The sequence below is a fragment of the Protopterus annectens genome, chromosome 9.part0, assembly GCF_019279795.1.
Source record: "Protopterus annectens isolate FY-2018-M chromosome 9.part0, PAN1.0, whole genome shotgun sequence".
Classification (NCBI taxonomy): Eukaryota; Metazoa; Chordata; order Ceratodontiformes; family Protopteridae; genus Protopterus; species Protopterus annectens.
This window is the reverse complement of record NC_056743.1, coordinates 290,369,754-290,396,697: the sequence shown is the minus strand read 5'-3', so window position 1 is coordinate 290,396,697 and position 26,944 is coordinate 290,369,754. Positions and strand designations below refer to the sequence as shown.

General features: G+C 35.6%; 1 protein-coding gene across 2 annotated transcripts in view; it reads right to left on the bottom strand.

Moving 5' to 3' along the window:
• The window catches only part of OTOG (otogelin), a 2,079,396-nt gene that overhangs the window by 700,225 nt on the left and 1,352,227 nt on the right, over positions 1–26,944 (bottom strand). For both annotated transcript variants that reach the window (XM_044082876.1, XM_044082877.1), the window contains exons 32-33: positions 17,204–17,371; positions 7,638–7,916 (exon numbers count right to left, since the gene is read on the bottom strand). In XM_044082876.1, coding sequence (XP_043938811.1) covers positions 7,638–7,916; positions 17,204–17,371 — 447 coding nt within the window. The remainder of the gene's footprint in view (positions 1–7,637; positions 7,917–17,203; positions 17,372–26,944) is intronic.

Below are 26,944 nucleotides of genomic sequence, written 5' to 3'. Positions count from 1 at the left end.
GGTTATACACCATTTTTTACAATTTTTTACAGGTATACCACCAGAAATGTACTTGTAGTTATATAAATAAATGCATAAACTTGCACATTAATGTAAAATAACACATTATTTTACAATTCCTATTGCTTGATAGATATATTCATTTAAATTAACTCCATGAAAATGACAAGCGGATAAACTTTTATCCTAACAATTTGAATATAATGAAAATTATTTAAAGGCATAATAAATTATGTCAGCTCATGCATTTACTACAAAAAAGAAACATCATATTCAGGTTGACTGAAAATGCCATAAGCATGACAATGAATGAGAAATGTGGCAGAAGCGGATACAGCTATATTGTCCTATCAAAATATTTTTTAATTAAATTATAGGCAAGTTAAATGTCTTCTCATCTTATACAGAAAATATAGCAGCCAATGAAATGCATATTAATAAAATCCAAATTACAGGACAATCTGAGAATCTTTGAACTTGGGAAGATATTCACATGCAATGTTTCCTTACAGTTGATACAGATCACTAAAGAAGACGCAGACACAAAGTCATATTAATAATCAGAAAATGATTTCACTAAAGTCTGTTCATACCAGTAATTACATTCAGTTGTCATGCAAACTGCACACATACAATTCAATCCCTTTTTTATTATTATTTTTTAATCAGATCCTAAAACATATGTGATGAAGTAAAAGAAACTTTTAATTGATAACATCTTTGCATCAGCATGCCATCCCTTGTGATGCTCATGAATGTACAAGCTGCTCTTAGATAAAAATTTACTTGCACAGGGAAAATATGATTTCATTAATGGCTGCCTCATATCAAACACTGTAGGCAGTAGTCAGAAAAATAATAGAGTTATAGCTGCATTATCAGCTGCATTGGTAGGAAGTATGCTGAATACAGGCAACAAATGTTGCATGGCTTTTGCAATACTTTGTTTTGTCATTTTGTGTAACCAGAACTTGGAGTTCTCATATACTATGATTAGCAAAATATTGGTAATCACATATTATGGTAAGTTTAAAAATGAAAAAAATATATTATCCTTAGCCTATTAAACTGTACTTTAACAGAACAGTATTTGTAAACCTCACAAAATGATTTAAAATCATTCCTACATGTTGATTACTGCAACATAAATTAAATAGGCCATCTTTATTTTAAATACAAGTTAAATTTTAGATAATTCTATAAAAATGAACAAGTGAAATACCTTATGTTGAGGACATTCTTTCTGAGTCTTCAAAGACAGGTTTTTAACTATATTTTATTTTGCACAGTGCCTATGTTTAGGTACCTTAATGCAAAACAAAATAAAACATAAAAAATATTCTGGCAATTTAATTTGGACATTAAAGTTGGTTTTATAATAATCCACATAATACTACTGATGTAATTGTTATATTATATATACCTAGAAGTGAGAGAAAACAATGATTTAAATAATAAACTACCCATCTACCACAGATTCCAAGTATTCTATCTGCTGATGATAAGGCCATATTCAAATCCAGACACTACCACGTAGAATTTTAAACTCAGCTCTCAGATGACCTGTACTTCATCAAAAAATGGCTTCTTTAACACAAAAAAATTACGTAATCCTTCTTAAACTAAATACATGTTTTGGAACACATGAAATATTAGCCAAACCCCAGATACCACAGACTTAAACAACTCCACACATAAATTGCTTCTTGGAGTTCGGTAAGTCCAAGCTTTTAATTTCTATTACCACATAGAAAAAAAAATAATTAAATACATTATTTACTATTCTGGGCCAGGAAAAACATATTCTCTTATCTGTCAACCCCAGGAAGAGCAAATGTAGCTAAGGTGCTCCTGCTAGCACAATTTGAGTATGGCCTATTGATAATAGCCACAACCTCAAACAAAAGCACAGACATTTTACAAAGTATCTCCAGTAACATGTGCTGTTTCATTACAAGCTCCACCTCTAAAAAAACTCTAGTACTTGACAATCGCAAAGGTCAAATGACTTTCAATCAAACAGAGGGCCATACCTCTCTAAACTCTTTGTTGAAGAATTCTGATCAAAGCCAAATCTAATGGGGCAGACTGCCAAAATCAGGGACTGATTTTAAATATCATTCTATAAACTCAGCAAGCTGTCAGAATAAGGCATGTTTCATTAGTATGCCTATTCACAAAGATATAACATCTGAAAGTCAAATGGTTGCAATTATTCACTGACTGCAATACTCAGTAGTTTGATAGAAAACCACAGATGTTAAGAGGAAAAGACCAATATGAGGCAAAAATCAGAACATTCTCTGAACATGTGCACAGTTGAGAGGTATGCAAAGGGTAGACTTCTTCCTAGTTCACTCCTGGTTCTTTGCCCTACAAACCCTAAACAAAGTCTGCCACAGACAACATTGCACCTCCCTTCTTATTCCAGTTTTAGACCTCAACGTAAGCAACACCTGAGAAATTAAGCTAACTGTAAGTGTCCTCAGACAGGACGACTATCTAAACTACATTACTGCCTATAAGTATCTTATACCTCACATTCATCCAATTCCACTTCACTAGGTTAAAATCCAAGTCATTTATGTAAATACTATTAGATAACTAGGTTCATATTATAACACGAATGCTGAAAACAGTGAACAGTGTTACATCGACACATATTCAGCGAACGTTGAAAATGTCAAAACCACAGAACAGCAATTTATTTCCTATGGAAAGAAATCGCTGTTCCAACCCCCCAAAAAAAAACATTAAACACTTCCAAACACATTCACACATACCCTAACCCTAATTATACCCCCCAAAAAAACAGTAAACAACTAAATACACATATGCACGTAACCCAACCATACATCTAACAAAAAAAATAGTAAACATTTTAAATCATATGCACTTACCTTAACCCGCACCCTAACCCTAAGGTCAGTAACTCTCGCACATTTACATAAACAGTTCCAAACACCAATACACTTACCTTAACCCTAATGCTACCCCCCCCCAAAACAAAAGTAAACAGCTAAAAACACACACACATGTAACACAACCATACATCTAACGCAAAATAAAAAAACAGTAAACACTTTCATATATATGCACTTACCTTAACACGCACCCTAACCCTAAGGTCAGTAACTGTTGCACAATCACGCTTGGGAGCTATACCGGACAAGGGACTACACTACACTCCAGAACAAGCAAAGCAATGAAGCAGTCAAGTGACTTCTTTCCCAGGGAAAGAATTTGCTGAACATCCGCTTCGCTGTTTTGCCTATTCGCCCTACACGTGTCGACAAAAACGCATTCGTCAAAATGCGTTTTCGTCATTCTAATATGAACCCCAATAATTTTGCCTTTTTAGAAGGTGACTGTTATGTATACTTGTGGATTAACACTTCATCTGTTTATATTATGTCTATACCTTTTAATGAATGCTATTTGTATTATGTATGTACCACTATCTGATTGCATCTCTTTGTTACCACTGTGATTGCATTCATCTAGGTCATGACTGTAACTGGTCGGTTAAGATTAATGCACTACCCTGGTATACAAACAAATATAAATGAAAAGATACATACAAAAATACATGCATGCATGCATAAATAAACAAATACCAGTCCTACTATGAAAATTTGGACACAGACCTTACTTATGCAGGAAAAATAGGGTTGGGAGGGTGGCCTAATGGTTAAGGTGTTTGCCTTACAAACACAAGGTACAGGGTTTGAGTCTCACAAGGGATAATTGGCTAGGCTTAAAATGGCTCGCAAGGGCAGTTAGCCTAGTACTAATCTATGAACCTAAATGAGTTAGACTGTTTCATTCCTTGAATTGGTTATTATGCATTTCTATAATAATACTAAAAATATTCCTCTAATGTAAAATTTATCAAAAATGAAGGGGAAACATTGCACTCATTGCAGAAACTGTGTAAACTTCTTCATCTGAGTCTTGATGATGGAAATACTGTCATGATATATTCATATCTTGATATGTTCAGAGGTTGCTACTAACCATGTGGTCCTGGAGACCATTAATAAGCCCAGCCCATTTTCCCAGTGGCCCAAAAGCACTGTCTTGTTAAGTGACACTGTAGATAAATCAAGGCTGAGGGAATCAAACCCTGTACTGCATGAAGTAGCTTCTTAACAACCACATTTTTACAGAACCAGTAAATAACAGTGGCGATACGTCCTGAAAATGTGATTTTATATGAATAACACTGCAACTAGCCTTCCATTTGATTAGAACTAAAATGAATTAAAGGAACACATAACAGGGATTTAACTGTGAGTTCTCTTGTGTGTGTGTGTGTGTGTGTGTGTGTGTGTGTGTGTGTGTGTGTGTGTGTGTGTGTGTGTGTGTGTGTGTGTGTGTGTGTGTGTGTGTGTGAGAAATAAACAGCTTATATAATGCACTGCTGTCATATCCAACTTTTACTGCTAACACAGAGTCCAGTAGCATCTAGCTGTCCACAATGGAAGACCAACAGTCTGGGGTATAATTTCACTGCTATGTTACATGGAGAAAAATTCAAAGCCTTATATGCAATCTTTCACTAGCAAACTAGATAAGAATGTTGGCTGTGTCATTTTTATCTGAGGCATGATGGACATAAAAACATTTATACATCTGTTATGCATGTGGATGATTTGCTGTATCAATAGATTATTTAACTTGAAAGTCCATTTATCATTTTTTTTCACCATTATTCTACTTTTTTAAGCTGTTAAGTGCTGTATTCACCTGCTGAAACAGCTCATTTTCTCTTATTCTGCCTTGTTGTCTCTGAGCTCACAACAGAAAGTAAGCAGGGACTCACACACTGGATACCCAAAACATACTGGTTAAGATGCCAGATGCTGTCCCAGTCAGTATAAGAGTTATTTCATGTAATCTGAGTTTGCTTTAAGTAATGTTAAACCTTCATGTGCTATGTGTGCGCTCAAGCACTATTAAGTCTAGTTAAATGGATTTAATGCACGGTCAACAAATGTAAATAAATAAATAAATTAAGTATAACAAATGGTAAAATTACATGAAGGATGTAAAATGTAATGAATTTTTCTGATATGTGGACTTACTTAGTCAAAAATATATACAAGATAATTCCTAAAGTTTAAAGTATTTTCTCTGCATTGTGCTTTACAGTGAGTATACTTCAAACTGTTTTTCTTCTTTCTTAATTCATAGTCTGCTTTGGAGATAGATGCCAGATATCACTCCAACTCTGTGTATGACCCCTAACATTTCTACCCGTAGAATTCGCCTACTTGGCCAGCACATTAGTAGACATCTTCACTGGGATTCTGGTCACCATCGATGTGCCCATATGTCTTATGTGTCCAGCAAGGTATTATTTTCTATGTATGTACACATTTTCAGTATTGTAATATAATTCTATGTTTCAGAGTGCTTGATAAGTTCTAGCTACATTTCAAATATAAACACAAGGGCATGACAGTTCATGTACTCAAAATAAGTAAGAAATGTTTTATATATTTATATTTATGTGTGTATGATGAACAGAGCAAAGAAATCACTCTAGCTTAACATAATTCAAACTGATTCTGCATTCACTATGTCCATTTCATCGTCTTGTCCATTCTTTTATGAGATACAGTAAACTGATTTAATACGATGTTAAGGCATTGTTTCTATAGGGCAACCCATGATCTTTCCCACTTGATAGAAGAAATCCATCTACTCATCCATTCTCCAATGTCCTCTAATGACAGCATGCAATGGAGGTAAGGCAAGCAAACAAATCCAAGATGGGACAACTAGCCTTCTGTGATGCATAAACATCTACATGCAGTGAAGATGATCCCCATTTTACCTATTGCACACCTTTCAGAAATATGAAAAAACTGGATCACCTTACAAAATTCCTTCCAGACACAGGAAGGATGTGTAGACTTGACACAAATAACAAAACAGCCAAGAAATGAAGTGCGACGAGGCAGCAGTAATAACCCCTGTACTACTATGCAGCACAGGTCATACCATATTGCATTATATTTTAACATGTAGAAGTTATAGGGAGTGACTGATGGCATGATAGAAGCATTCAGAAAGTCAGCATTTAATATTAATACTCAAATCATCTGGAGCAAGCAGTGGTATCTGTTGAGAGATATAACTAAGACCATTTAATCAAGACTAAAAAACAGAACTGCAGTTTTAAAAACTGCATTGTATAAGTTATATTGAAGTATGGTGACCTTAGGGTTGATTATAATAAAGTCAGGGTGCAAGAGTTCCTCTCTTTCTCTCTCTCAGTCTCCATGATGGTTGTAGAGTACTTCACTCAAAAACATAGCTTATGAAACGTCTATTCATTCTCCCAGTTCTGATCAAATAATCTTCTTTTTGTCACTCTTTTGATAAACTGAATTCTGTATATGTAGGTTGTGGACTACATTATTGTTATGAAATAAAATAAATGCAAGGTTAGAATGAATTTGCATGTGAACTGTGCTAACAACTTAAAAGGAATAAAATCATGATTTTTAATTTAAGGTTCTAAATGGATGTTGTACAAATGATACAGTATAACAGTTGCTATTATTTATTTAATGTCAGTATTTTTTATACCTAAATTCACAATAGACCAATTATCTGCTCTTCTTAATGGTAGCTTATTAAAGCAATCTACATAATTTTAACTTGGCTTAATTATTTCTTCCTAATTACACTTAACTCCCTTAAGTCTGAACAGAAAGGTATACCATCATACCACTTCTCTGATTAGTTTCTCATTTATCATATTCTTTTTCATTACTGTTTTAATCCAGCTGTTTATTTATGTGCAACATTAACTTCTGGCATGTTGTTAAAGCATTAAAATACATAAAACAGTTACCTAAATTAAATATTCTGTACTCTGGTGTCTTTTCATGTTGAATCTCAGTAAAGCAGTAACCTGTTTTCAAAGCTGATATTTGATTCATCAAGTAAATTAGACCAAAAATGAAATTAAATAAATTACAAGGTCTCTAAAAATGTGCAAACCCATTTCCATCGCTTGTAAACAATTCTGAATTAATTGTACAGATGATATGGATAGATGGTGTCTCACCGACTGTGGTGACAATGAATCCCAACACACCAAAACAATCCTGTTAAAGAATAATTGCATTAAACCAAAAAGGAAGCATTTTTTGCAGGGCACAAGCTCTGCTGCACTGTCTTGTGGGGTAAAACCTCCATCGACTAACTCCAAAGTCACATGACATTGGAAATTGATAAAGTAAAGTTCATCAAAATGATATTCCAACAATCGCCATCATTTATCTTTTAGATTCCCTGATGATAATATGATCTGTATTTTGCCACAATAATAAAAATAATCTATGAGAAAATAGGATACTGTAATGAGTTAGTAGGAAGTGAAGGCATGGATTTTGTAGTTTGCATCTTATTCTAATATAATACGACGCCAGTTAATCTTGCACTTTTACTCTTTCAATTCATATATACAATTATAATTATACTGAATGTATCTGCTAAGTAGCTGAAAGAGAAATAGGAAAATAAAATTTTGGCTTGCTTGAAATGTATGTTTTTTATCTCAGGAACAGGAGGATCACACAGTATGACTCAAAGAAAATTGTGCAGGTTATATTTCTTACCTACTAGTCTGAAGAGGGTTGACATTCTAAATTCATTTGTGTGACTATACTTTTTAAGGTGAACTGAAGAGGCGGTGTGATGCAGAAAGAATCCAGGTTTGAAAAGAGACTCAAACGAATGATATCCTGTTATCCATGTGTCTTTGTGATGAACAAATGTTGATTTGATTTGAAAATCATCATTATCTTCCCATTTTGCAAGAACCACTGATTCATTTAATCCAGCTTGAACAAAGAAATTAGGTCTCTCTGCTGCTTCCAAAGATACAAGGACAGGATCTACAAAACAATTTGAAAATGATAAGAACCTATGAGGTTAAAAAACAGATATAATAATGCAAGCAGAACAAAAAGTTTAGTAATATTTGCAGCAAGTATTCTTCTTTTACTCATGCTGATGCTTAATGTCATTATTTCTTCTGCAAGATTTGCAATTTTATTGTCTTCCATGATCACAAGAAAAAGAATGCTGTCCCTTAGATATGAATTCTTCAAATGACTCCTAAAGTTGCATTAGTCATTCATCTCAAATGTATTAAATAAAGCACAAAAGTGTCTTAACACTAAGTTTATTACTCCCTCTTCAGTAGTTCAGCAGTAAGACCTTCCAAGGTCTCAAAATACACACAGCACTCTGCAGTTTAATGAATCACGTAGACTCGATGGGTGTCCTAGAGCGGCTTGAGGCCCAGCTGCTTGAATTCTATTGCCGAACAGCCAGGGACTAGAGCAGCTGTTAGCCTATACAAGCAGCTGCTCCCAATCAAACTCAAAAATGAGCTCAGCCAAGCAGCTGCTGAACACAATCGCTCCCATGCTAGGGAAAGGAGTCAGGAAGTGCTCATGGGCTAGCTAAGTCAGGAAGGGAATTGGGAGGGGAACTTTAGATTTAGGGAGGGAAGGGGGATTTTAGTTTTATAGAACATACCAGAGTTAGGTTTAAGGAGGGAATTTTAGGTTTAGTGAGAGATCAGGAGTTTTGGTTTAGGGATGGGGTTTTAGGATTTTTAGGTTTAGGGCAAAATCAGGAGTTTATGTTTAGGGAGGGGAGGGTGATTATAGATTTAGGGTGCAATCTGAGTTTAGGTTTAGGGACTGGGTGGGAGTTTTTAAGGTTACGATCAGGCTACCTGTAAAGCTACAAACGATTGTCTTTGGGAGGGATGCTTAGTTAAGAGAGATGATTAACTGGGAATTGGAGCACTTGCTGGAATGAATGAGTAGCAATGAGCATGTGTGCCATGCAAATGTGTCTCAAGCATGTGTATTAGACCCAGCCTCAATTGACAGTAACAAAAAGCAACTAATAACCACTACTTTAATACTTTGCTGTCATTAGGATTTAAAACTAGACTAAAATGAAATTTCCCCATTTTTTCCCATTAAGACATTCTTGAGTGTTCCACCATCCCTATTATTTAATTTGTGGAGTTTAAAAAGTTCTTAAAACATTAACATTGCCATTATGCAATATCAACATGTTTTTCCACATACTTTACACATTTCATGTGTTTATATGTTTCGGATCAACAATGTTCCTGAATTCTATTCTTCTGTTTTCTCTTACCTTTCTTAATTTATTTCATCCCACGCAGCCAAGAAGTAATACAGACTGCTTGCAGGTAAACTAAAAGTAAAGGGCTCTTTATAAGTGAACTCCATGCATAAATCTATTCAGTTTGGTTTACCTCCGTGCCGTTGACTATCTTTTTTTTTCAGCTCAATGTTCGTTGAAAAGTAAATGTAGAAAACTGAGCGAAAACACCTAATAAAACATACAAAAAATATTTTTCCTCCTAATGTGGTCAGCAAGCCCACCTCACATCCCCTGAAATTATTTAGACCAACTCCTCTGTCACTCCATAATAAGAAAAAGGGGAAAAAAACATGAAAAGTGCCCCATTGTTTTGCACAATACAATTCATGGGGATGAAACTAACAGCAACGTTAAATTCTCACAATTAAGTTGCTTGACTGTCAATGCAGTGACCATCAGTAACTATGCAACACAATTTTGTTTACCTCAAGTCTACATATATTATAACTTCCCCTAGAAAATGTTCCCTGTGGAAGCTCAGGTACAATTTATTTAAAATAACTATACGTTACCAGGACTCCTATATTCCTACCCTGTCTATAAGAAGTACCAGGTGCTGTCATGCTGTTAATTGAGGATTTTTTTATTAAAATATTCAATTTTTTTTTATAATTTTGTGGGAGTTTTAGAATGTGCAATATACTCAGTGACATTAAAAACAGCAATTTGCCATTACTTATAAATGGTTAAAAATCATGTGATATTATTCGATTCAAACACTGGATAGTCCATCACTTTGGTGTTATATAATTATATATACACTTTATATATAAATTTAACATTACTAAAATTATTAATTTAGTACTTAATTTTTTGTATGGTACCAACTGTCAGTCTGTATTTGCAATTGCTGCCCTACCCTATGCTGAATTTTAAGAGCAAAGAGAATATATAATAAACTTACTTACTGATATTTTAGTTAAATATATTTTCAACCCATCCTGTTCTGAAAAATTAAAATCAACCAACAAAAAAAAACACAACTGAGAATGTATAAATGGAAAAGGAGGCTAAACTGATTTTAAAGTTCCAGAATCTTAATACCTAGTTGAAAAGTGTCCCTGATTTTCTGTGTACATGTAAGATTATATGACTTGCCCTTTAAAATGTCAGAGATGTAATGTTAAGTCTGATAGTACTATACTTTCAAACTGTTAGCAGCTAAATGTTGCGGAGATTGAAATTTTCACATTTCATATTTAAACTGACTTTCATTAGCTGTAATATTAACAGGTTCAGAGTTCTGCAAAATTATTTCAAATCTGGCAGTACTTGTGTTCCAGATACCACATTAAGATTACTGTATTTATATCTACTGATTTAGAGGAAATAACCCATGCTGCAGAAAAAAGTGATCCTTTATACTGACTTTACTGAATGTGTAAGACTGGGTCTACTTCTTCTCTTCAAAAACACACTTTATCGAATAACAGAATAACTTTAGTGAAAGTACACTTAAAAGAAAATGCACTTTCGTGAAGAACAATTAATCGAAACACAAAAAAAAAAATACTGCAAACGTATTTTTGCAAGGGGGTAAGCTCCCCACACCCGCACCAGTTATATATACTAACTCAGAGATCTCAATACAGCGGGGAAAAGGGTATATTTCCTTATCCCTATTGTACCGCGATCTATAACAACACGTACTCTCAACATTATAGGCTCCCCTTCCCTTAAAAATCTCAACAATTACAAATGAATGCACCTGTACTACCACAAGATCCCAGAACCACTGATCGTTCTTCGTTAAAGTGTTCTTCGCGAAAGTGCATTTTTGTTTAAGTGTACTTTTGCTAAACTGGATTTGGCTGGCTGTTATTCGGTAAAGTGTGTTTTCAAAGACAAGAAGTAGGCCCTTGTTATCTGTATAAGCTATATATAAATCAACACTTGAATATTATACGTGCTTTATATCCATCTCCTATGTTATGAATCTTGAGACTGCTTATAACTAAGCAACGTGGGACAGATGACCGCTAAGAAAGTATATAAACTGAGATTAACTTCAGAGGTGCTAAACCAGTAGATACAGAAAGAAGACAGGCAGACATCTCAGTTAGGAAGCTTAAGACACAGTGAGGAAAAGAGAAAGCTAGGTTATAAAACACCTTTAAGGAAATGTTTATCATCTGGTACTGGGCAACACTTCTACCACTTACAAAACCATAATGTGCAGAGATGCTAACAAGACTCACTATTTTGACTGAACAAGTAACTCCTTAGTCAGGCAAGAGATTGGGATAAATACAATTTATCTGAATTTATGGGTGGTGCAGTGGTGCAGTGGTTAATGTTGTCACCCCCACAGCAAGAAGCTCTCCATGTTCAATTCTCAGTTAGGGTGCCTTCTGTGTGGAGTCTTCATGTCCTTCCTGCATTCGCGTGCATTTCCACCGAGTACTCCGGTTTTCTCCCAAATTTCAAAGACATACATCTGGAGCATTTCTCCACGGGCCTCTGCTGAAAATAGGGTCTGTCCTAGTCAGAGTTTCCTGGTCAACAAATGTTAAATAAATAAATCTGAATGCAAACCTCCACTCACAGGGAAAACTTACTCCACATAGTGGAATAAACATGATTAATGGGAGAATTTCTATTATATTCTGACATTTTTGAGGCACATTCTTGGAAATTAAATGAGGAATGATTGTCACCAAAACTACTTGGACTTCAATGATTCTTTTCATAACAGCTGCCATTATCACAAGGAGTTTGAGAACTGGAAACCACATCCTTCTCAGCCATTAAATCAGGGCAGTGATAAGCCCCGGCCTTAGGTTGTGGGAACTGGGAGAAAGACACACATGATTTTTTCTTGCTACCCAAGACAGAAAAAGCTTTTCTAACACATTACTTAAAAACCTTTATTGCCTCTTATTCAATCTAGGATTCATGATATGGTAGAATTTTTAAATATATTAAAAAATGCACAAATGGAAATGGGATGGTATACGTGTCCCTTGGACGTAAAATCCTTATACACTAATATTTCTCATTGTGGGGCGTGATTTGTAAGATCTGGAATATTGGTTAAATAATGTTGATTTATATAGCCCAGGTTTCAATGCCTTTCTTTTGTGTCTTATTTTTAGGCAGGAGTGTTATTTGCAGTTACAGGGTACTGCTATGGGAGCCCCTTTTGTTCCTCTCTCTCTCTCTCTCTATATATATATATATATATATATATATACACACACACACATATATATATATATATATATATATATATATATATATATATATATATACACACACACATATATATATATATATATATATATATATATATATATATATATATATGGGTCTACTTCTAATGACCGAAACGCCGATTCGCCGACAGTGAAATCACCGGCGCCAGAAAACCGACAACACACAAACCCGACAACGCGAAACACCGAACACCATAACACCAACACACTACACGTAAACAACACAGTACACTACAACACATATCCACTAGCCCTAACCCAAACCCTAACCCTAAGGTCCGACACTACCGCACACTCTCCCTACCTGCACCCTAACCCTAACTCACTTACACACCCCGAACCCCAAGCTCCGACACTACCGCACACTCTCCCTACCTGCACCCTAACCCTAACTCACTTACACACCCCGAACCCCAAGCTCCGACACTACCGCACACTCACCTATCACACACCCTAACCCTACATCCCTGAGTATTGCACACTTACCTGTCCGCTCCCTACTCCTAAATCCCTCACTATCGCATACTTACCAGGTCGCGCTTACACATTCCCCTTGTCGGTCTTCCGTCTGTCGGGATTCGAGCGTACCTGTCCGCTCCCTACTCCTAAATCCCTCACTATCGCATACTTACCAGGTCGCGCTTACACATTCCCCTTGTCGGTCTTCCGTCTGTCGGGATTCGAGCGTGTCGGTCAACTGCGTTGTCGGTCGTTTCGTGTCGGTGATTTCACTGTCGGCGAATCGGCGTTTCGGTCATTAGAAGTAGACCCATATATATATATATATATATATATATATATATATATATATATATATATATACACACACACACACACACACATATATATATATATATATATATATATATATATATATATATATATATATGCTGATTTGTTTACGGGATATATTGAGCAAGTTTTGATGTATGATGTCAAGCATAACATTTATATCAACTTTATAGATATGTGAAATTGCTATTTGGATGACTGTTAGTTTGTTTGGACATCTGATTTGGATTTTTTGTTGCAATTTGTTCAATATCTCATTGATAATAAGTCAGGTCTTTGTTTTATTTTAAATTGTGATACTTACAAAATTTCATTTTTTGGATTTATTGGATGAGAAAAAGTTGGATGGAACTATTAAAACTTCCTTATACAGGAAGGAATTCTATAAAAATTCCTTACTACAGGCATCTAGTTGTCCTCCTAGACATATAATTAATAACATTCCTTTTTTTACAATATGATAGGATGAAAAAAAGTTGTTCTGAAGTGGAAGAATTTGGTAATGTTAGTCAAGATTTAATTGTCTAGATTTATTAATAGACATTATGATCCTAAAATATTACAACAGGCTTTGGATAATACTAATAATAAATCAAGGGATGAATTATTAAAATATCAAGATAAAAATGATTGAGTTTATGGTGGGAGAAAACTAAGGTTGGTTACCACCTTTGGGAGCAATATTAGTTCTTTTCACCAGATTGTTCACACTCATTGGTTTATTTTACTGCTGTTCAAAGATTTGTTGGAAATTCTCGCTGACAAGTGTTCTTTTTCTTTCAGACGTGGTAATACTGTAGGAAATTATTTTAATCATTGCAAAATAGGGTCTAATGTAATACGTGAAGTGCAAACTACTTTGGATGGCAATGTTTTAAAGGAGTATTTACCTTGTGGTGCATGTACAGTGTGTGCTGTTATTTTCCAAAGGAAGGAATCTACATTAGCGAACACTCCTAGAGTTTATTAAATTAAAACTGTTATTACTTGTAATTCACAATGGCTTATATACTTAGTTACATGTTCTTCTGCTTTCTATGTTGGAAAGACTTCCTGATTTTTTAAAACATGCATATTTGCACATCTTAGTGACATTAGATGTCAGGAGTATAAATCTTTAAATGTGAGTCCAAGGAACTGTGATGTCATTTTCAAGGAAGTGATAAGTAACTGCTGAACATTTGAATATTATTACCATACTGAGGAAGGCTGTTGACGAAACTAGTATATGTTTTTTTAAACTGACTAAATAAAGAATAAATTGTTGGATTGGGTTTGGAGAGTGCTACACTTGTTTTTTTCCTACGCCTGGGAAAAAGACACAAAGGACTTTTTCCTGCCTCCCAAGAAAGAGACTGCATCTATCATCAACTTCCTCTTGACTGTGTTCTTCCATAATGTAAGCAGGACAATCTTTGGGGTGGCCCAGTCTGAAAAGACCATAACGAAGGACATCTCTTAGGCTCCAGGAAAGAACTACAGTTGCTGTTCAAGGACCCCACAGCACAGTTTTACAGCGATGACACAGAATACAGAGTCACACTGCCTTAGTTTGAACAGACTACAGTTTTGTGATACCCAGTTTGAACACGTGCATCACCATGTCCTGAAATCTTGATAACAGAGGTTTCCTATTAATCTAAAACTTTGAGTCACCATGTAATAAAACATGCTAGTCGACCTAAAGGTATCAAATGGTTGCTGCATTTCTGGCATGTTCTGTCTGTTATACAGCACTGGATTTTCCTGTTTGATACTTTTAATATAATGCACAATATCAGTAGTACAGGCCTGATCCTGTTCTGTGGCACAGAGGGATAAAGCTTAGACTAAAGTACAGGTGGCCTGAGTCTAACTAGCAGCTGAGGTGCTTGTAGGAACTGTCCAGGAGAACTGGCCAGGATGGGAGGAAGTGAGAATCTGCTGATTGCTTGCCCATCCCAGAGGTGGAAATCAGCTGTGCCTCACCACAAGGGTGACCACTAGTGGAAGCGTTAGGTGTTCACCCAATGCAGTTAAAAGATGGCCAAACTTTTACTGCCATTAGTGCATATGCACTAAGAAGACAATCAGAAAGTAGCATGCACAGGTTTGCTTCTAATAAGAAAATACCAACTGCGGACTCAGAATACCACTAAGGGTTGTTGCTTCCACAAGAAAAAGGTAGGGCTATCAAACTGGCCAGTGCCTAACCCTCTGACATTTACCAGGGAAAGGAGGGCTATTTGAGATTCCTGAGTAGGAAAGAATGGGCCACAAGGCTCTCAACTAGTCCTAGAATATCCACCTCCTGTTTATTTATTTATTTGTTTACCTGGATAGACTAATGGAACAATCAAATGGGTCAACTGGATGTAAGTAAAAGAGGCAATGGGCAAGGTCCTGCAAAGAGCAAAACAAAAAAAGATGAATATGCTATGCAAATCCAGGGAATCTATAAAATACTGCACATAAACATGCAAAGGCAAGGAAGGATCATCAGATAATATGTGACTATACATATATAGTATAACATTTGTGAATGTATCAGCAGAATCTACTGCAGAACACAGTGAAGTAGACAATTTCTATGCAATAGAAAGCAAAAATAGCAAGACTGAATGACAGCAAGACACTTCCTGGGATTCAGAAAGACTTACCACACTACTCAGAAGATGGTCATAATGTGATAAAAGCCAATGATTCAGAGACCACACTCCTGTTACAGTGGTATACAAGCACAAGTCATAGTTTGGATGGTGTAAAGCCACATGCAGATACAGTAGTTCAGGGCCACGGCTAAAGCATATGCTAATTAGCAATGTGTTCTTCCCCAGGAATAGTCTGTGCCAGAATAGCACTCTGTTTTTGGTCTGAAGGATGATGTACACCCATTCTCAGTGTGTATATAGACTGAACCTTGAAGCATGTCTGCGGTTATGAACTATAAAGCTGTCTTCCCATGTGTGTGTGTGTGTGTGTGTGTGTGTGTGTGTGTGTGTGTGTGCACCCAGAAATGCATTTGTGTGCATGCACATACGTGTTTGAGGCTCTACTTCTAAATTACAAGTTTTAAAACTTCGAATTTCTTATGGTCAAGACCATAAGATCGAAGTTTTGAAACTTTGAAATGTAAATAAAAAAATAAATAAAAACAAAGAAATTTTTTTTTATGTTTTTGCAGGGGGGACAAGCTCCCCCTGGACTTCCTACACCCCCTGATAATTAAATATACCAACTTTGAGATGGCACAGCATCAAGGAAAATGGTAAATATACCATTCCACGCTGTACGGCGATCTTCATATAAATGGTTCCAAGTTTGAAAACTTCAATCTTATGGTCTCAACCATAAGAAAGTCAAAGTTTTGAAACTTCAAAATTTAGGAGTAGACCAATGTTTGGAGATGTCTGGCCAACCCCAGTGCAAGGAATGATAGGGACAGCACTAGCATGATCTAGTTTAACAGCACAGTGTTTGATTCAGAGACATGGAAATTAGCTGCTAATGAGACTTTACCATGTCTCACTATCTTAGATTATCCCCATCATACTAACTGACCGTCTCGTATTAATGATTAGCACTGGCAATGATAATATTTTTGAATCCTGGGACTATTCACAGCATATGACATTTGCTACTTATATCAGGTAAATGCAGAAAAAGAGTTTACAGAATTGTAATCTTATGAGGTCACACCAGAAACAAATGACTCATTCAGAAGCATTACACAAAGCATATCTGCAAAGCTGTCCTTTTTTAATTGCTCTCTACCCTACAGTGTTTTACATTATTGTAAAGCAGTTGCTTTCAAGACAGAAAATAAACCTAAGTCAACTCCAAAAAAACATATATGAATGCACTGAAATTAATTAGCAGACCATAACACCAAGTACACATACTTTGCAACTGCTGACATACTGAATTAGACCCATTTTTATCAGTCTTACTCTGAATATATCTTGATATGCCCATGAACTTACCATGTGCTTTGGACTTGTATTGACCTGGTGTCAGCATAAACTGATGTAAAATCCCTGGAAAGCTGCCATTTTCCTTTACTAGAAAGATAACACCTCCAAACAGACTGGCTGCCAAAATTCTTTCGTCAAAGATGTTACCAACCAATTTATATGGACCTTTTCCGATAACTACGCAGAAAAATAAAAGTCAATGTCACATTTAATCCTTGTTAAGTTTACCAGTACTGTTTGTAAAATGGAACAGTTAACTTGTACAAACAGAATGAATGCAGCCCGAGAGAACCACTGCAATGTTCTCTACCATGCAGCACTTTACAGTATTTTAAACCAGTAGCTTCCAAAAAAGAGAATAAAGCTATACCAACTGTAAAAACAAACACAGAGTGAAATGAATTAGCAGACCATAATACCAAATACATGTACTTTGCAAGTGTTGACATACTGTTTTAGATCTATATACACACGCGCACACACACACACACACACACACACACACACACACACACACACACACATATATAATTTATATACACACACACACACACACACACATACGTATATATATATATATATATATATATATATATATATATATATATATATATATGGGTCTAGGACAGTCTACCGAAAGACTTTCACCGAAAGTGAAACGGGCTGTCACAGTTTCACGAAAGCACTTTTTATCGAAAAAAGTGCTTTCGCGAAACTTTCGTAAAAGTACAGGGAATTAGGGGGAAGTGGTAGTAGGCGAGATCGGACTACAGTGGGGATAAGGGACTATTCCCTTTCCCCCACTGTAGTGTGATCTCGGAGTGAGAATATAAAAGTAGGGGGGTGTGGGGGGTGCAGGCGGTCAAGGCCCCCCTGCATAAACATGGTGTATGTGTTTTTTTTTTTTTGTGTATGTGTGTGTTTTACATTTCGTTTTCCGAAACTGCTTTTACGGTGAAAGCAGTTTCGGTAAACGGTGTTCGGTAAGGTTGGATTCGGACAGTTGGTCTTTCGATCAACTGTCCTAGATCCATATCTATATATATATATATATATATATATATATATATATATATATATATATACACAGATATATGGAAACCCTAAAGAATCTCGACGTACTGAAATGCCGAATTTCAGTATGTCGAGATGGAATGCACGAAAGTGCAGTTACACGAAACTGCAGTATGCCAAATACGGAAATGCCGAATCTGCTATCGTGGTGTCGCATTCGTGATGTGAGGTGCGGTTTGTGGATTTATCTGGGGTTTTAGGTAAGTGGTCTTTGTTTAAGGGTATTGGATAGGGATGTTAGTGTGTGTGGTGGTTTTTTTTGTGTGTATTTGTGTGTTTAGTGTGACCTCGGACTTAGTATATTTAAGTAAGGGGGTGTGGGGGGGTGCTGGGGGGCTTGCCCCCCTGCTTATAGGTAGGGTAGGTGTGTGTGTGTGTGTGTGTGTGTGTGTGTGTGTGTGTGTGTGTGTGTGCATGTATGTATGGTCGCGATTGTGATATTCATGGTTTTATGTGTTCGGGTTTGTGGGTATTCGACTATTCCATCTCAAAATACTGAAATTGGATATTTCAGTATTTCGAGATTGCATAGTGAATCCATGTGTGTGTGTGTGTGTGTGTGTGTGTGTGTGTGTATATATATATATATATATATATATATATATATATATATATATATATATAGTGCATTCATACACATCAAATGTACCCATCATCAACCTGCGAAATACTGATGCCATTGTATCAAAACTGCATACATAAACAAGCAGTTATATATGTGCTTATGAAGAGAATCAGCACATGCAAAAACAAAAAAAAAAATGTTTTTGCATGGGGACAGTCCCCTCTCCAGCTGCCATACTCCCAACTAATTACATATACTAACTCCGAGATTACACAAGGGCATAATCCCCGAGCACAGGAATTGTTCAATATTAGATATCTGTCAACCAGCTGTTTAGACTATCGTAACTGTTCGACTAAATAGCTGTCAATCAAACACACACACTCAACCAGTGGGATGGAACCTATATTACTCTGCTTTCCAGCATTGCAGGAAATAACAAATTATTAACATTGGCAGATGATTTAAATTGGTGTGCACATATTATTTCTGAAGTTCATTAGATTGTGAACTCTTTTCATTAAATACCATTTCAGTATTCCCTTATACTGAATACAAAAGAGTTTTCTGAAAAGCTGCCCAGTCTTTTCAGTTTAATACTCTTTACTGTACATGCAGAGATAATTTCATTACTTTCTCTTTTCAAGGCAAATGCTCCCATCCCTTTGCCTAGTTTCAGGAACAATTTATAGATTGCCTTCATCCTCACATGTAGCTCACTAGAGATTCTTCTTCAGAATGCACTCCAAACCTAGATGTCAGGAATCGAACTCACACAGAAGGTAATGAGCACGGTAAAGGTATAGATGTAATTGCCTCTATTAGTTGTCATGGCAAGTCTGAAGCATTCCTCCCAGCCTCAGGCCCAGAAACTCTGTACTTTCCTTCTTTGGTTTTCTGGTAAATCACTGAAGATTGAAGTTACTAAATAATAACATGCATTTGAGGTTCATTGTCCACATCCTTCATAAAATGCATGCTGTCACAAATCCTGTTATTGTAGCAACTTTCTAAGATTATGAAAGCAATATTTAAAAGCCTTCCCTATTTTTGGGCCATTGTACCCTCATTATGGTAAGCTTTGTCCAGATTTCTTGCACTAAGAGCTTGAGAGGTATGGGTGTGTGGGGGGGGGGAGGCATTGACTGGGAGCTGGGAGCAGTTTTAAAGAAGTTTTTTTTGTTTTAGCTCTTGAGACTGGCACGGAGAGGTGATTAAACCAGCTATGCCTCTGTCCAACAAATAGCACTTTAAGGTATTGTGGGCCTATTTTATGAGAATACATTTTCTCTTTATACCTAAAGAATGTCTTTTGGTATCTACTTAAATTGAGATGTCAGACGTCAGCCTATAGCCATACTGTCGCCACTTTCAAAGATGCTGGAGATGTGTATCCAGTCTCAACTCCTCATCTTTCTTACTGACAACTGCCTTATTTCCCCTACACATTACTTTTTCCATACATTTCATAATACGCACATACAAGCCTTAGTTTTATAACAGCTGTTAACCAATATAGAAACTCTGGGAACTTAGCCTTAACACTTTTCCAAGATTTACTCAAGCTTCTGACATAGTACCCCATCATAAATTGCTTTAAAATCTTTGCGTGCCTAGGAATACTTGAAACTTCACTATCTTGGTTCTCCAGCTGCCTCTCAAATAGGCAACAGTCAGTAAAATGGTAAAATAATATCTCCTCTTTCCTTCCCATTACAGTGGGTGTCCCTCAAGGATCCATTTTAGGTACCCTCTTGTTCAATATATTCATTAATGATCTCCACTTAACTTCAAATAAGCCACTATCCAAGAGTACACATGATTCAACAATCACTGGTTCTGCTAAATGTACAGCTACATTAAAGCAACTCATCCAAGAAACTTTCTCTACCATAGAGGCCTGGCTGTCTGATACACAGCTGCTCCTTTAACCCTAAAAAAAAAAAAAAAAAAAAAAAAAAGCGATCCTATTTTCTCCAAAGCATTCAAATGACAACAAAAACAATTTCAAAACAGTGCTAGTAAGTCAAACTAAGCTTATAGTAGTCACTATTGATGAAAGTTTAGATATGATCATTACATAAAACAAGCAGTAAAAACCACTAAAGCTAGGTTCACTCGATACAGTCAAGTTATACTTAAAAGATAATGCCAGAAAAAATGCTGCCCAATTTATTTTCATCCTTACACCACTTTACGCTGCTCCCATCTTGTTTAACCTACAATCCTCTCAACTCTCACTCTTGGAACGGTGCTATAATAAGATGGTAAAATATGCCACCAAACATCACTATAGGACCCAATTTAGATATATCTGGACAAGTGCCCTAGTTTTGTAAAATATCCTCCAATTCTATTACCGAGGTAGACAGCTAAGATCCATAGAAAATGTTATTAACTACTGCAAAGGTTAACAACTCAACTGGTGATTCATTGTATTCCTCTTTCCTGGCCAAAATTTGGAACTCCCTTCCACTCACTCTAAGAAACACAGTAAATACAAACTCTTTTAAGGCACAAACAAAACAACTCCTAAAAAGATACCTGGCTCTGAGCATGTACAACTCTTGCATGATAAATTCCCTGACTCTTACTACTTTCTAAGCATTACCCCCTAACTTATTAATTCAAAATGCCCACCTCATCCTCTACCTCTCCTTCTTCCTTCTAGTTATTCTTTTTCACCTCTTGAAAGTAGTCCTCCATTTTCCTCATTTTACCAACTTCATTTTCAAATGTTTCATAGCTCTTTACATACTGCTGCTGATAACTGATATTCTGCTTAAATGTTGTATATCTGTTGATTACTTGTATACCTCTGTCAATTACTTGTATATCTCTGTTTACTGTGTTTTTATATAACATATTTTCTGTAGTTATTCTCCCTAGAAAGAAAGTTTCATTACATGATGCTGCTTCTAATTAATGATACTTCTGTTTAAATTTTGTATATTTGTTTATTACTTGCATATTTGAGTTTACTATGTTCTTTATGTAATATAGGAATTTTTCTGGAGCTTTTCTCCTCAGGCCATAGCTGTAGAGGGGTAGCTTTCTGCCCATTTGGACTATCCAGTAAATAAACAAATAGCATATAATACAATAGGCAATGTACACACTAATGTACAAGGAAATTTAGAACATGTGGCACAATACCAGGTAATCATATGGTCTAGGCTTGTAAAGGCCCCAGGGCCATTAGCCTAGTACACACCTATGAACCTATGAACCAATATACAAGGGTACACAGAACCTAGCAAGACATATGACACATGGAAATATATACAAATCGAATAATTTTGAAGTAAGACAGGAATAAGTTAGATATAAACTGAATATATACATGCTAGAGTCTTCAGTGCTCTGACGTTAATGCCTGGAAATATGCAGATAGGAATAGCAACTGCATGAAAGTAACAGTAGTATAAATGCGAAGCAGATGTAATCAATGAAGAAAAAACAGCAGTTTTCTGTTGAATGTCACCAAGCACGATAGATTCCACCACAGTTAAGAACAAAGTGCAAAACACAATTTATTAACGCAATTCCAAAATCAAGGCATTTTCGTCCTATAGCTGGACTTCATCAGATAATCCCTTCCATTATTTATTAACTTCCATTATATACTTCCTTCCTTTTTCATTTTCCAATCAAAAAATACCAATTAATTCAAATAAACAAATCAGCTTACTTTTTTAAAAAAGCTCATTAATATTAAAATACATTTCATTTAATCACATAAATACATCACATTTCTCTAAAAAACTTTAAATTATGTCTATTCATCACTTTAAAATCAATTCCATTCATATTTGCAGGGGCTAGATATATTTTATATATACATGTTTATAAAAATGTTAACATTCATAAAACTTCCAATCCAAAAGCATGTATTTCCATCAAATAGCACCATCTATTGACCATATAATTTATTGCACTCAGGATTATATTTTAGCTGCCTTTAGTTTCAGTAGAGGTAAAATTGAAATATATTCATTCAAACCTGGGGGTTTATTTGCTTGCAATGTGATCTGCCACCATAATTCTCTAAAACCTATGGTGTCTTCCCATGGCGCCCCTCTGATGTTATTCTTTATATGTTCAATTACAAAAAACTGAAAAATACTATCTTCACACATCTTCCTGTGTCTATACAATCCATTAGTCTCCTTCATTTTTATTATGTCATAGGTATGCTCATATATTCTTCTTTTGAAAGTTCTCTCCGTTTTACCTATGTAAAATGACCCACATTTGACACAGGTGGCCAAATACACTACTCCTTTAGTATCACAATTGTATAGCCCATTACCCCTAATCAATTTACCCCTACTCTCTACATATATATTCTCCTTATTTGCTATATATTTACATTGGCCACATTTCCCACATTTAAATGTACCCTTTTTATAATTCAAGCTGGTACCTATATTTTTATTTTCCTTTTTCTTTTCTTTTTTTTTGTCCAGCTATAGGACGAAAACGCCTTAATTTTGGAATTGCGTTAATAAATTGTGTTTTGCACTTTGTTCTTAACTGTGGTGGAATCTATCGTGCTTGGTGACATTCAACAGAAAACTGCTGTTTTTTCTTGGTTGCTGTTTGGCTTGGTTGTTGTTTCTGGTAGATGTAATCAATGATTACTTGGATATAAAGATGATCCTTAGTTAATTTTACAAGAAGACCTAAAATGTCTACTGCTGTTTCAGTGTACTTCCATGAGAGCAGCAGTATCAAAGAGGTTTTACTCCCTGCACTGGGCAGAATTCTTTAATATTCTGGGCAACCAGCACAAAATTTATTTTATGCCCTTCAAAGCATAAGCAAAATCCAGTTATAATTTTATTTTTGTCTCATCCACTCGTGATGTCCCAAATGTGCAGATCTTACAACTTTGTCAAAAGTGTTCTAAAATTCCTTGGAATTAATAATTGGCTTGATTTCTGTACTCTCTTTGGTTATCATGTGGAGAAGGTATATCTATATACGTATTTATATATAAGTAGAAAAAAATATATATGTATGTGCATATATATATATATATATACATATATATATATATATATATATATATATATATATTTATAATTCATATATATATATATATATATATATATATATATTTATAATTCAAAGTAAGTGTTTGAAGTGGGTTTGCTTTCTTTTTTTGTTTCCCTACCTACTCTTGCTATAGTGTCTCTAGTTCTGCTTAGAGTGGAGGCTGTGACTGCTTCTGTAAATACAGGTACAGACCCTTATTCGTGTTCATCCTCTTATAAATGGTAAATTATGAAAGCAGTTTTCTTCCAAAGTTATTGGTAATTTCCCTTTCCTATTTAAGTAATTATCTTACTTCTTTAAAGTCCTACTTCTGTTTCTGAATGGATCACTGTTTTTGGAGCAGAAAGAAGCTTAAAAGTTTTTAAAAGTCCCGCTTTACCTTTTCCTCCAATCTTCAGTTTGTGCATCTACTTATTTTGGTGAATTAGTAATCATGAGTCCTTCCTTGACAGTCTCAACACTGACCTCTTTTATTAGTTTAACATCTGGAGTTCTTCTGGCTAGACTCAATGTCAGATTTATTTAATTCTTCATCCAAGAACCAAATCTTAGCTCTTTGTGTGTATTTTAGTCCTCCTACATTTTTTAATGACTTGGACAATATATTTCAAGCAATAAGTCCTAATGAACTTTCCTCCATATCTTTCATAGGTGCTTGATCAGGAAGAAGTCTTGACCAATCATTACATCATGTGTCAAGTTAGGCATTAGAGCTACTGAATGTATCATCTAGCCAAAAAGTATTTGCATTTTTACATGTGTAACTGGGCACTCCCTTTTGTGTTGACGTACACATATTATTTCGCTCTTCTAGCTTCTAGCTGTTTTATGCTTACAAACATATTGTGAACTATCTTATGTAATCCTTGTTCCTGGAGTCCAACAATCCTTGCACCTCTTTCCCATCTACCACAATAATACAGCTAACAACTTTCATAATAATACAGTAGCAAACAAAATTCACACTCAGAAATACTAGCAATTAAAAGACAGGTATTATCACATTCTACGGACAAGCCTTAAGGTACAGCTTGTCAGCTAGCAGTAACAGTTTTTATAGGTACATTATTTCTGTCAGCAACTCAACAGTGTTTTGCTATACGACCTTTTGCAGAACATTTGAAACTAACTAGCTAAGATGGCAATGCCTTCTTTTTGTTTGCAGAAAAGAAGTACAATTATTAGCTCTTGATACATGCAAGAATGATTTAGAATTTGCAATTTCAGTTAACAAGAGCTATAGGGTCACTCTGGGATACTTATTTTCTGAAGTTGCTAGACTGAGGTCTTTACCTTATCTACAGCCAAGAGTTATAGAATTGTATATATAATATTTTCTTGAGGTTTGAGCCATACGTTTTCAATATGTATTAAATCAGTCATGTCACTCCATATCAAATATCCAATTGTGAAACTTAAGTGAGAGTGTCTAAGCTAAAGCTAGACTTAGCAAGACCTATTTTCTGTTTCATACTCTGATAGCTGCATACATCAGCATCCACAGGGTCCAAACAATATTTTACTGAGTCTCTGGATAGATGACAGAGCAGTATTTTGGCCCATTCATCTGGAGGATACGTTATGTTTTGACTACTACAGGAAGTTTCCTGAAATTATTAAACAGGTTGATGCTGCACATGAAGGTTTTATTGATGCACAGAAAGGTCATTTCTGCAATGGATGGCAAGACGATTATGCTAGACAGCTGTTCACAATGCAGAAGTGCAAAAATCAGTAGCTTCTTAGAGAAGTGAGAGTTCCAATATGTTATAGCTACTCCAAGTTCTGCACAGTTTAAGCGTGAATCTGAAATAAGAATTAGAAAAGAGAAGAATATAACAAAGAAGCCAGAAACCAACATGAGAGACTATTGTCTTGTTTTTCTGGAATACAGAAGTACTTTTCTGTACTTTCACCTTCTTAGTCTTTGATGGATTGTAAGCAGAAAACTAAAATCCATGAGGTTGCCTCACTACTGACCACAGAGAAAAAATCCAGGTAAAATTGTGTGTAAAGAAAAAGTAAATTTGCAAATTCTGTAAAATTCCTGTGTCTGCTTCATTGTTGACTCCTGAGAGTAATGCCATGGTAACACTGAGATTGAGACAGAAACAGTCAAGTCACAAATTCTGTAAAATGTCTGTGCCTGCTTCATTGTTGACTCCTGAGAATAATGCCCTGGTAACACTGAGATTGAGACAGAAACAGTCAAGTCAGAAATTCTGCAAAATGTCTGTGCCTGCTTCATTGTTGACTCCTGAGAATAATGCCCTGGTAACACTGAGATTGAGACAGAAACAGTCAAGTCACAAATTCTGTAAAATGTCTGTGCCTGCTTCATTGTTGACTCCTGAGAATAATGCCCTGGTAACACTGAGATTGAGACAGAAACAGTCAAGTCAGAAATTCTGCAAAATTCATCTATCATCTTCACTGTTACCTCCAAAGATAAAGTTCAGGTAAGCAAAGTAAAACTATGAGGCACTGAAACCATACAGCCCAGAAATCATAAATAACCAAAGCATGCCTCATGTTACATCAAAGGTTGGGGGTGAAATAACACATCTCCAAAAAGTATTTCAGAGCTTTAGTATTAAAGTTGGTTAAGTGCTTTTGCCCTCTTTTATCAGAACCAACATCTTCCTTAGTCAGTAGTTCAGTGGTACTCATTGGTTCACACAACTAATCAGCTGCAGCACCTGACATGCTCCAATGTTATTTCAGCCCCAACCTTTGACATGATAAGAGCTATTGTTTGGATAAAGATCAAGTAAGACTTGGGCAGGTCATGCGATACATAAATGTACTGGGCAGATGAGTATACACATTGTGCTCAATGTGTTTAGTACACCAGTAATTTTCAACACAATTCATAGACAAGGATTGTGTTATTAAATGCAACTGTACAAAGTGATGTCTGTGTCTGCAAATGATGTACAAGGGTGCATAGTATACACTACGTCTATATTATTTTCCCATGATATAGACATTCCCATCACTATGTTGCACTTTAAACAAACAGCACAGCACTGAAAATATCATTAATAAGG